The sequence below is a fragment of the Lepidochelys kempii genome, chromosome 1, assembly GCF_965140265.1.
Source record: "Lepidochelys kempii isolate rLepKem1 chromosome 1, rLepKem1.hap2, whole genome shotgun sequence".
In the NCBI taxonomy this organism is placed as follows: domain Eukaryota; kingdom Metazoa; phylum Chordata; order Testudines; family Cheloniidae; genus Lepidochelys; species Lepidochelys kempii.
Genome location: NC_133256.1, coordinates 98820984 through 98833198, shown reverse-complemented (window position 1 = coordinate 98833198; position 12215 = coordinate 98820984). Strand labels below are relative to the sequence as shown.

Below are 12215 nucleotides of genomic sequence, written 5' to 3'. Positions count from 1 at the left end.
ACTTAGGTGCTGAGCACCCACCGGCAGGCCCCCTATCAGCATCTTCCCCTCCCCCCAGTACCTCCTGCCCACCAGTGGGCCCAACCGATCAGTGACTCCCCCTCCCTTCTAGCGCCTCCCACCCATCGCAATCAGCTGTTTCGTGGCATGCAGGAGGCTGGGGAGGGAGGGGCTGGAGCAAGAATGTGGTGTGCTCGGGCGAGGGGGCACAATGGGGCGGGAAGAGGCAGGACGGGTATGGTGGGGGTGCGGCACTGAGGGAAGGGGTGGAGTGGGGGTGGGGCTTGGGGCAGAGCCGTCGGACGATTACCTCCCAGCACAATGAAAAGTCAGCACCTGTGGGTCTTGATCAGCCAGTCATTGAGATAAGGATAAACCTGAACCTTTTGCTTCCTAAAGATGGCTGCAACAACTGCAGGCCGAATGGAAGTTGGATAAACTGGTAGTGTACCTGGTTCACAACGAATTGGAGGAATTTCCAGTGACCTTGGAAGACCGAGTTATGAAAGTAAGCCTCCTTCAAGTTGAGGGTAGCATACCAGTCCCCTGGGTCCAGGGAAAGGATAATGGAGGTCCAGCAGACCATGTAGAAAATCAGATTCTTCATGAATCTGTTGAGGTTTTGCAGGTCCAGGATGGATCCGAGACCACCACGGGCCTTCGGAATTAGCAAATAGTGGGAGTAGAATCCTCTGCCCTCTTAGCTCCAGAGGAACTTTCTCTACCACTCCCATTTGCAGGAGTGTTTGCACCTCCTGGATTAGAAGTTGCTTGTGAGAAGGGTTCCTGAAGAGGGACGGGGAGAGAGGGTGGGAAGGAGGAGAACAACTGAACGGCAGGGTGTATCCCAGTCCTATCGTGCATAGCACCCAGCAGTCTGAGGTGATATGGGCCCACACCCAACAGAAGTGTGATAACTGGTCCACAAAAATTGGGGAAGGTGGATTCAGACACTGTCCTGGTATGCTGTCCTCGAGCATACCCACAAAAGTTTTGTTTAGACCCCAATGATTGTCTGGCGGGGTCAGACCCATGGGCCTATGAGAACTGGGGAGGAGGCCTCCTTATAACTCCTGCCCTGCCTCTTATTGTAGTCTTGCTTTGACTGAGGCTGGTAGAAATGGGGCAATGGTTGGGGCTTAAAATGCTTCCTTATAGGAGCCGGTGTGTGCAACCCTAGGGATTTTAGGGTAGTTCTAGAGCTTTGAATCTGTTTGCTCTGAAAAGAGTGATGTGCCCTTGAAAGGGAGGTCCTGGGCAGTTTGCTGGACCTCATAGGGGAGGCCCGAGGCCTGCAGCCATGAGCTTCTTCTCATGACCACAGCGGAAGTCACGGTTTGAGCAGCAGAATCCGCTATGTCCAAGGCTGCTTGAAGGGATGCTTTTGTCACCGCTCTCCCTTCCTCTACTAGAGCAGAGAATTTGACTCTGGACTCCTGTGGTAACAACTCTTTGAACTTGGACATCACGCCCCAAAAGCTGAAGCAGTAGCAGCTCAGGAGCACCTGTTGGTTGGCAATCTGTAGTTGGAGCCCTCCCGGTAGAGTATACATTCCTGTCAAAGAGATCCAATTTTTTAGCATCTTTGGCCTGTGGGGGAAGGTCCTTGCTGCCCTCGTCTCTCCTGTTTGTTGGCCGCTGATACCACTAGCAACCCCAATGGAGAACAGATATATAAAAATTCGAACCCTTTTGTAGAGGCAAAGTACGTTTTCTCCATCCTCTTTGCTGTGGGTTGCAGCAAGGCTGGAGTCTTCCAGAGGGCCTCAATAAGTTCTAGAATGGCATCATTCAGGGACAATGCCACTCCTGACAGACTGCAAGAGGCCATGATGTCCATCAAGGCAGGGAGGATTCAGAGATATTCTCTGCCTGGACCCCCAGGCTTTGAGCAACTATTCTGAGGAGCTCCTGGTGAGCCCTGTAATCATCCTGAGAGGGCTCAATCAAGTCCCTGCTACCGTCTCGTCAGGTGAGGAAGATGAAGATGCCTGCATGGGTACAGGGCCTTGTTCTTCCTTGGTCCTGGAAGGATCCTGCGGTACCGGGTCCTGGGGTTCCTTGCTGGGCCTGGTACCGACTTGAGGTTTTTGCACCAAGGATGGTGGTGAAGGGAGGTCGACGTGCCAAAACAATAGAGTACAATTTCCTCCATGTGATCCCTCAGCTGGTTGAAATACTTAGGGGTTCAAGAAGGGCCACATTGCACCAGCATTTGCCACTGTGCTGGCCAGGCCATTGGCGGGATCCCTTGGCTCATGTCAGCCATCAGATAATGGCGGTCAGATCAATGCTGGCTCCTGTGGGAAATATAAGACTCCACCTCGGAGTCTGACTGAGAGGAGTCATTTATTGGCGACTATGGTGGACCAGTACTGGCCGGTGCCAGAGAGCAGGGGGAGGCAACCCGCTCTCTGCCATCATTGCTGGTTTCCCTGTCGACGGCACCTGAGGCCTCGGTGCCCCAGGAGATCTTGCCTCTGGTGCCAGTTCATGCCTGGGGGATGGCAGTACCGGGTGTAATAGTAGTTCCCTTGCTGCCTTGATTGCCTTTGGCATAGATGGTAGTGCCAGGGCTGTATCCCGATGGCTCGGTCTCTTCCTGGGGCTGGAGTCAACGGTACTATGCTGGCAGCTGTTGAGTCTGAGTGGCCTGGCATGGCTTGCACTCAGCTGACTTCCCTGTGAGCAGCAGACCTTGGAATTGGTGAGCACCCCCGGTCCATCTTCTGCTGCTTCCTCCTCTGCACCGATGATTGGGAGCAGGCTGAGAGTCTTGTTGCAGTGTGGACCTCCTCTGCACCGGAAATGCCTGATGATGCTGAGAGTCCCAGGACGTGGAAGAAGAGTCCTTCCTCGGTGCCGGATTGGCAGAGCTGCACTGTCTGTGCATCCCTCAGAGAAACCAGAGAGCTTCTCACCAAGGTGGAGGCGCTCAGTGCTGAGTCAGCATGGCTCGGCTCTGAGGGGGGATGGAGAGCTGCCTCCGTAAGAAGGAATTTGAGTCTTTGATCCCTGTCCTTGGTATGGGGCTTGAACTCCTTACAGATCCTGCAGCATGCCGGTCAATGGGACTCAAAGGCAGCTAGAATGGGGCTCACTAACGGGCCTGGGCTTGTGGCAAGCCGCACACAGTTTAAACTCCAAGGACCAAGGCGTACCCTGATGCTGGGTAAGTGGGAACCCCAGTAAGCAGGGTTCCAATCTACTAAACAAACTAAATTCTAAATTCCAACCACTATAATTAACTATATACAGGTAGAGAAAACTAAAGTCCACTTAAAGAAATACTTGCGTGAACACAAGGACAAGCTGAAGTTCCAGCAACTATCATGGACAGTAAAAAGGAACTGAGGGGGAGGTGGGTCTGCAGGGCCCAATATACCAGTGCTATGAGGGCGCGACTTCACAGGGCATCAAAACCAACCCAACGGCTACCAATGAGGGAAAACTTTCTAACATGCGCACACTGGAATGGACATGAGCAAGCACTCAAAGAACGATGTTGACATCCTTTGGTATTTTCAAAATAAAAAATGGCTAAGATGTTCAGATTTTAAAGGCCACTACAGGGCAAGCACAGTTATTTCCCCAAAAGTTATTCACGTCAAGAACGCTACACCATTTGCAGCTAAATGCCTGTCACACTGTGTAGTAAGTTAATACAGACTGCACACTTTTATTAGTACAAAGAATGGACCCTGTAGTGGTCTTGTGCTGTGAACGAATAGTCAGGAAAATTACTAACATACTTGAATCCCTTAAAAGAACCTCAAACCCAATTGCATCTGAAGGACATGCACATGTGTGTGCTTCTTCCATTTTTTCAGATTAAACCAGAGCTACTGATCCCGATTCTCTCTTCACACAGGTTTTCCATTGGTGTAACACTCGAGTTTTCTACTGACTCACAGTCCTAATGGCATCTCACAGCAGTGTCAGGGGAATCAGGGAATTCTAGGGGCAATCACATTTAAGGGTGTGATTTAAGAACACAACTATCAGAAAATTCAGCATAAAGGCACAAGTTACACCTTTAATTCACTTCATTGATCTTCTAAATACAGCACGTCTCCAACCATTGTCTTACACAGCACACATGCAAGCAAAACCCAAGCAGTGTTATAGATAACATGTAGTATTTTAGTCTTTTCTCACTTTGGTGAGTTTAAAGCCTTTAACAACACTAGGGTGACCAGATGTCCCGATTTTATAGGGACAGTCCCGATCTTTGTGTCTTTTTCTTATATAGGCTCCTATTACCCCCCACCCCTTGTCCCGATTTTTCACATTTGCTGTCTGGTCACCCTAAACAATACATACTTGTGGTTTAGTGTTCTGGTATAAATCACTTCCTTAACTAGTGAGCAAGAACGAAATCTATTTCTTGTAATATATGAAAAAGGAGGTGGGAGTGGGGGGGAATGGTGAGATCTTCAAAATATTCAGCTTGGGGAATTTGCTGGGTTTTTTCATTCCTTTCTCAAATTGCAAACAAAGAACTGCATAAATGTTATTGTGCTACAAAGAGAAGCCAGATGAAAGAGCACCACCTTGCCTCGTCAGGCGCAGCCCTCTGCACAGCATGAAGCGGAAGGGGAGTACACAGACGAAGCTACTTTTTGCTGGAGGAAGCAGGTATCTCACGGCTGACAAGTGATACATGGATCTCATTCAGTCACCACCCATATGATGCTGACTAGATTAGGAAAGGCAGAGCAGTCTTCGTTTTTGGTCTTCTCTCTCTGTTCCTGCTTGCTGCAAGGGCACAGAAGGGTTTTTACTGAAGCACTAGAAGGGGATTTTTTCAGGGACTATTAGAAGAATATTACATTTAATAAATGTACCACTAATATAGCACAGGAGAAAGAGCTGAGACAAGAGCTTCTCAACAGCCACCACCACCTCTTGGCCACCACCTCATCAGCCCCTGGTAAGCCAGCTCTCCTTGTCTTATTTTCTTACAGGTGTTGTGCTTTCAGAGACTGAATTTGGCAGTGCAAGGAAAAAAATGACTAAGTGGTTGTTTAAATAGGACCTTATCTGAAAAGCATCTCTAATTAACTAATTGTATTTTAGCTTTTTTGGGAACAGACAGAGATCTAGTTTTAATAAGACAGTACAGTGTCTATTTTCGGCAGAATGAATGTCTTTAAACAAGTTTTCTACTAGGCTGTACTGTAACCATTGCGATTAAGAGGTAAATTTACCTACAAAATGATTTATGTAACACTGCTGGAAAGTTTAATCTGCTCCATTTGGACAGGCTAGAATACATGGGATTTTGCTAGAGCATTTCTCCCAGTTTGATCTTTGCTTGGAGGTGTGTGTGTGTGCATGCATGCTCTGTCTTTTCCGAGTGACTTTTTCTTCATGTGGATTGAAAGAAGTTTGAGTGCTATTCCACAATGCAAGTGAATTACTGTACAACACTGCTCCTCCCAGGTAACCAGGAAAGTGTCAGCTCTGATCTGCCGTGTTTTCAAAATGTTTCAGGGAATTTTTAGTCGGCTTTGGAGGCCTGTACGGGGCTCCAACTCAGGATGGTCTGAACATTTGTCCACACCTCACAACCATCGAGTTCGATAGCCTTCAGTACGATTCACCAGCTCTGCTCTGGAGAGGCTGTTGCTTGGGCAGAGCAGTGTGGTTAGCTTGCACCGCGCCTACCTTTGCTATGCCTAGCCACTGTTACGTACACACCTACTCACTATTGATTGAATTGAGGCATCTACGTGTGGAGTCAGGCTAGGAGCAGGGGGGCAGAGGAAGGATGCACTACGCCAGTGGCAGTAGCAGGCATCCTGGCTGCAGAGGTGCTCCCCAGTAGCCCCGTGCGGCACCATTAGCAAGTGATAAGACCAGAAAACCAAACCACAAGTGTGACATGATAAAAGGATCTAATTTAATCCCACCAAAGTCAGGAAATGGTCACATTCTGTGTATCGTCTACCACACTGAGCTCATGTTTTGCTGCACAGACCCTCTGTGACAAGACACGGTTTCTAAAGACACGTGCTATTGTAAAGCCGTTGTGCTTTGGCACAGTGAGGGAGGCGAAGGGTGGAATTCAAGTTTAAAGATGCATTTCTCTGACATAGACTTCTTGTTTGGCATTGGGCAAGTTTGTGTACCTCAGTTTCCCCATGTGGAAACTGGAAATAATACTTACCTACCTTGGACGGGTGCTATGAGCATTAATATTATGTAACATGCCAGATAAGTACTGAGGAGACAACATTTAAATATATAAAAAGGCAGGAGAGAGAGAATAAAATGAAGGGTAAATACAAACAAAATAGCGGTGCCTAAGAGTTCCCTGTTGAAAAGGAGAAAGATAAGGAAACAGCGCTAAAGAGAAGGAACCAAAGAAACAACCCTTCTAGCACCCACGGAGGCACTCAGAAAGATGATTTATTTTTCGTATTTATTTGTATAGTACTTAGAGTTCCAACTGAGATCCATTGTGCTAGATATTGCACAGACATGTAGTGAGAGACAGTCTCTGGCCCAAAGACACTGTGGTCATGATAACAGATGGGCCAAACCAATGCTGGGAGGAGATACAGACGTGTAGAGTGGCGAAGTGACCCACTTCCCTAAGATCTGGGAACAGGTCAGTGGAAGAGCCAAGAAAAGAACTCAGGTAGCAAGACTCCCCATCCTGTGCCCAATACACTTGATCATGCTGCCTCCTGTTGCAGTAACAACAGTAAACAAAACAATATTAATGCCTCACATTTGCTCCCATAAAATTAGAGATGGGCGGAACTTACAAAACTGGGATATGGATTTACAACCTTCAGAGTTTGGGGTGCACAGATCTGGAGTTTTGAGCTAGCACACTACTAAGATAAAAGAGTTGTGAAAAATCTGGGTTCAGATTCTGAACACCTGCTGGCCCAAAATTCGGGGGGGGAGGGGGAGGGAGGGGTTAGCTGTAGGTTTTCAGTTCAATCCCCTCTCTGCCTACTGAGAACACAAGGCGAAAGCACATGCAATATAAGATAATTTGTTCAATGACTAGTTTGCGATGTAGATCTTTCCAGTGGGCTTGGGACCCAATCAATTGTTAAGGACCAAAAAAATACATATCCCTGCAGTATGGCAATTACAGTAATTATGTTTTAGCAGCAATACGCAAAGAATAATAGCAGTTTGGAGACATGACTTCCCATTTCAGAGACCCTCACAATAAACAGTTAGAAGGCAACTTTCTCAGTGTGCTGGTTAAAAGGCAGGTAAGGACCCATCCTATTTCAGCCGTATCTATTGTGACAGGAAACAACAGCAAAGAAGAGGGAGTGAAAGGTTCATTTTATAATGTGTGCAAGTAAACAGCCTTACTTTTGAGTGCAAATAAAGGAGACTGGGTGTAACCAACATTTGAATTTGTCTCCTTACCTTTATGTGTTGGAAAAATGATACCAACTAGTTTTATTTGACGCCTAAAAGTATAGGTAGGAGCTACTGACTCCCAAGCCAACCTGGAGCCCTGGTGTATTAGCGCAGCAAATGGGAAATCAGGGACTTTACTAAAGACAGAACAACGTTATTGTCTTGGGGTGCTTGGGTGAGTAAGGACCACATTCAAACTGAGTGGAGAATTCAGGATTTGGCCATATACACTCACCTGAGGAAAAGTGTTGATATAATCTATAGCTATTACAGTTTGTAATTGTAAAAGGTTTTTGAACAGCCACAAATAAATACAGAGATATGGTTCTTCAAATGGATACTTTTCTCCTTGCTCCCTTTTCTGGCACAGGCTGTCAAAACAAAAGAAAGTTATATTTTATTGACCTTCCCCTTCTAAATTTCCCCTCCTCTATCATGTAATTTTCTATTTGAAATTCCACATCTCCCTCTCTATAATGATACCATGTCCCATCCACCAGACATGTTTAACAGGCAGCAACAACTTCTGACACACTGTGACAAAACACCCCCTGCTATTAGTTTCCAAGCTAAAGGGTTCTGAAGAAAAAAATAAGTCACAGTCTTTGTTCAGAATGTTACACTAAGATCACTAGGAACTGAGTTTCCCAAATGACTAAACCTGCTCATCTTGGCTCAGAACATACTCAGAGTGTGGAAATTCGCTGTTCAAATGAGAACTCTCACTTCTTTTGTATGAGAGTCTACTAAAGTATGAGAGTCTACTAAAGTACAAAGCCTAAGTAGTTTTGTTATCTGTCAAAACAGATAGTGCACATTATTAGTAAGCTGCTAATGTCATGTCTTTTCTTCTGCCAAGGAGAAGTCCACAGAATGGCTACCACTGCTGCTACTGTTGCATCTCAGCTAACGGTCTTCACTTACAGCAATGAAAGCAGCTGCGACGTGTATAACCACCACTTTGCAGCGAAAGTAATTTTTTCATTCTTTTACACTGTCCTGCTGGTCTTTGGCTCTTGTGGAAATGTCCTTGCCCTTTATGTCACCTTCCACCGAGGGAAGAAAATCAACTCAACTGATCTCTACTTAATCAACCTTGCTGTGTCAGATGCCCTTTTCACGCTTGCTCTGCCTGGAAGAATTGCTTATTACATCTTAGAATTCAACTGGCCTTTTGGAGACTGGTTCTGCAGGGTGACGGCATTCATCTTTTACATGAACACGTATGTGGGCATCTACTTTATGACATGTGTGAGTGTCGACCGCTACATCGCCGTGGTCCACACCCGGCGGCTTGGCAGATTTAGGAAAGTGAGCAGAGTGAAGTATATCTGCATGCTGATATGGTTCATTGTGTTCCTGCAGACAATATCATTACTCTTCAGGCCCATGACCAAGAAGATAGGAGATAAGCTGACCTGCATGGAATATTTCAACTTTGAAGAAATTCCTAAGTTGCCATTTATCCTTCTGGGGGCTTGCATGATTGGATTCTGCCTACCAGTGGGGATTATATTAGTTTGTTATGTGCAGATCAACCTAAAACTGTGCAGAGCAGCCAAAGAAAACCCCCTGACAGATAAGAATGGGCACCACAGAAAGGCTTTCACAATCATACTGGTTGTGCTCCTTGCAGTTGTGATCTGCTTTAGTCCTTACCATTTAAATATCATTCAGTTCATGATCAGAAAGATACTACATCAGCCATCTTGCTCAGCACAGAAAGCCTTCAAGATGTCTCTTCAAATCACAGTGGCTTTTATGAACATGAACTGTTGCATTGATCCAATAATTTACTTCTTTGCATTTAGAGGGTATAAGAGAAGACTCCTAAGACTATTTAGAACCAGTGGCTCTGTTCCATCCTCCTCCACTGGAAAGTCATATTCAGAAAGCAACAGCAACAGCCACAACCAAGGAGTTTGCTCATCCTCAGCTTAGCTATAACATTTTCAATTTGTCCATGTCTACTCAGAGTTCTTATCTTAAAATTACCCATTGTTGCACTGGAGAAATTCCATAGGTGGCAGCAAAGGTGGGAGCATAAGTACAGACAAGTTGCTGGTGTCTTTGCCACTGTATCATCTAACACTCGCCAGAACAAGATGGCATGGTAGTAAAACCACCAGCACCTCTTCCACACTTATACTCTCACCATTCAATGGAGCTGACCCTGTGGCAGGAGAAGGGTCGAAATCTTAAGAAAAGAGTTGGGTATCGACAAGGTCTTAGACCAAGATATATATTTTTACACACACACACACACAATATCAGAAGTCTGAGCAGTCACCATTTTATGATTTCTGAAACTTGTTATAACAGCATGGTATTAGAAATTCATTACAATTTGAACATGTATTTCTTATAGAAGTTTATGGCTTGGAATTCAGTAGGTGTACAAACTGTACAAACAAATGGACAGAGTGAGATCCTCATCTTCTCAATAGTCGTTAAAATAAACAATTAAAACATATTCATAGTCCTTTGGAAATGGCATGCACAAAACTGTGCTTTATACAGAGCACAGCTTCTTGAAAATGGTAAAAAGTCTGTATGTTTGTTAAATCTGGAAAGATACTCTGAAATAGTAAATATTCAGGTATTAATCCAGTTCAATTAAAGTGATGAAGCAGCACTATGAAACAACTAATCGCACCAGTGTTCTATAGCTATTTGACATGAAGCCAGTCTTCCATTTTCCTGTCTTGTGATTGAAATTGTACTTATTAGCATCTACTGGACTCTGGGAGATGGCTGAAATCAGTAGCAGGAATGTCCCTCTTTCAAAAGTCTGACCTCATCTGTATAATCCCAGAGTATCTACAGTATATTTTAAAACTGAAACTGACTCAAAATTTCTCAGATTATCTTGTGGCTTGATATGTCTTTACTGTGGAAAAAGACAAAACAGAACTGCAACTGGCCACAACAATTCCTGTAACAAGTGAATGTAATCTAATAATTAGCAGTGAGGAGCTGCTAAAAAAAGAAGTTTGGACATGAGGGGAGCTAAATGTTTTCATTCTACTTTCAAATTTAAGATTGTAAATTTATTTTGAATATTAGGGGCTAAGCATACATTGGATTGTCAAGTGTGGAATATTTTAACACAATTTAAAGGTTTTCAGAAAAAAACAGGTCCCTATTTCTGCCCCATTCAAAATGGTCAAAAGCAGTTTCGTTGTCTCAAGTTATTTTAGACAAACCATATGTAATAGGAGGTAACATAGTGCAATATTCTGAAGAATGTGGATTTTATAAATTATTTGGAGTCACGAATTCATCAAAGATAGGAGCTCACCTTACAGAATAACTTTCCATTTTGTTTGGTGTAAAACTGGCCAGCTAATTTTGTTGGAAGGTATTTTAAGCTATAAATGTCTTTGCAAATGAGAGTCATGACAAAGAAATAGAGACAAAGAGTTTGTGGGTTACGTATGGTTCTAGACGTATATAATCATTAACAGAAGAAGAATAAAAATGACGGTCTGGAAGGGACTTAGTGAGGCTAGCCCACACTGAGGCAGGACTAAGTATACTAAGACCATCCCTGACGGTAGTTTGTCTAACCTGTTCTTAAAAAACTTCAATGATGGAGATTCCACAACCTCCCTAGGTAATCTATTCCAGTGCTTAACTATCCTTATAGTTGAAAGTTTTTCCTAATGTCTAACCTCAATCTCCCTCACTGCAGATTAAACAGATTACTTCTTGTCCAACCTTCAGTGAACATGGAGGACAATTGATCACTGTGCTCTTTATGACAGCCTTTTAACATATCTGAAGACTGTTATCAGGTCTCCACTCAGTCTTTTTTCCAAGTCTAAACTAATCCGGTTAAAATGCCCATTATGAGGATAAGCCCCCTAGAAAGATTTTGGCCCAATCTCAGAATCTGAACAGAGGAGGATAGATAGTAGTTTATGCTTTGCACATTGCCCATCTTTAACCTTTTTAAGGAGGAGGGTGATTGAGATCTTTGAAGTTCCTCCATAGAGTTAGTTTATGACCATTCTCCTGAGGAGGTGAAGAGTAACATTACAATTTTTATCAAACATCAATATTTTAAAAATGTATATGTCTAGCTGCTTTTCAAGACTTTACATTAGAAATTTCAGATTCGGTATAAGATCTGGTGACTAAATTACTTTGGAAATCCATTCAAATAGTTGGGTACAACAGAGAGCACAAACCAATGCACCCATTTTCTCTCATACACACACTATAAGAAGGCTGAGGGAATAAAGAGTCTTTTAAAAATTCTTGGAAAACCTCACACACACTTTCCTTTGTCAAACAAGACTTTTGCCCCATGATTCTTTGTGATGACTAGGATAATATTTTTTTTCCCCAGAAGAAGCCTTGTCTTTCAGACTGGTTCTGTTCTTCATTGCATTTTCTTCTTCAAATAAAAACTTTGTCTTGTGAATTGTAAACTTTATTTTTGCATGTAATAAAGCTCTTGCACAAAAACCCTCCTTAAAATGCACTTCTTCCACCAAACCTACTAAATTTAATCCCCTTAAATTAGAAGCACTGTTACACACTTATTTTTTTTAATTGCAATCAGCACCTGAGAGGATCATGATCTAAATGACAAACCAAACCAAACCGAGGTGATGATTACCCTGTGCAAGGGGCACTCTCTATTCTCACTGAAGTCAACGGGAAGTGAAGCTAACAGCACCTTGCAAGACTGAGCCTCAGCTCATAAAATCAGTGAGGTAAGGACAGCACTTTCCTCCGTGTTTTGTACCTTGCTGATGGAGTCATTGGAGTTTTGTTACAGCTGAATGTCCTGTTTTGGAGCAAACATT

At 44.0% G+C, this 12215-nt stretch overlaps 1 protein-coding gene across 1 annotated transcript; it reads left to right on the top strand.

Annotated features, from left to right (window-relative positions):
* The first annotated feature begins 8269 nt into the window (after nt 1–8269).
* LOC140904912 (G-protein coupled receptor 183-like) lies at nt 8270–11747 on the top strand. Its single transcript, XM_073327277.1, has one exon. The coding sequence runs from the start codon at nt 8272–8274 to the stop codon at nt 9337–9339; it is 1068 nt and encodes a 355-aa protein (XP_073183378.1). The 5' UTR covers nt 8270–8271; the 3' UTR covers nt 9340–11747.
* The last annotated feature ends 468 nt before the right edge of the window (nt 11748–12215 follow it).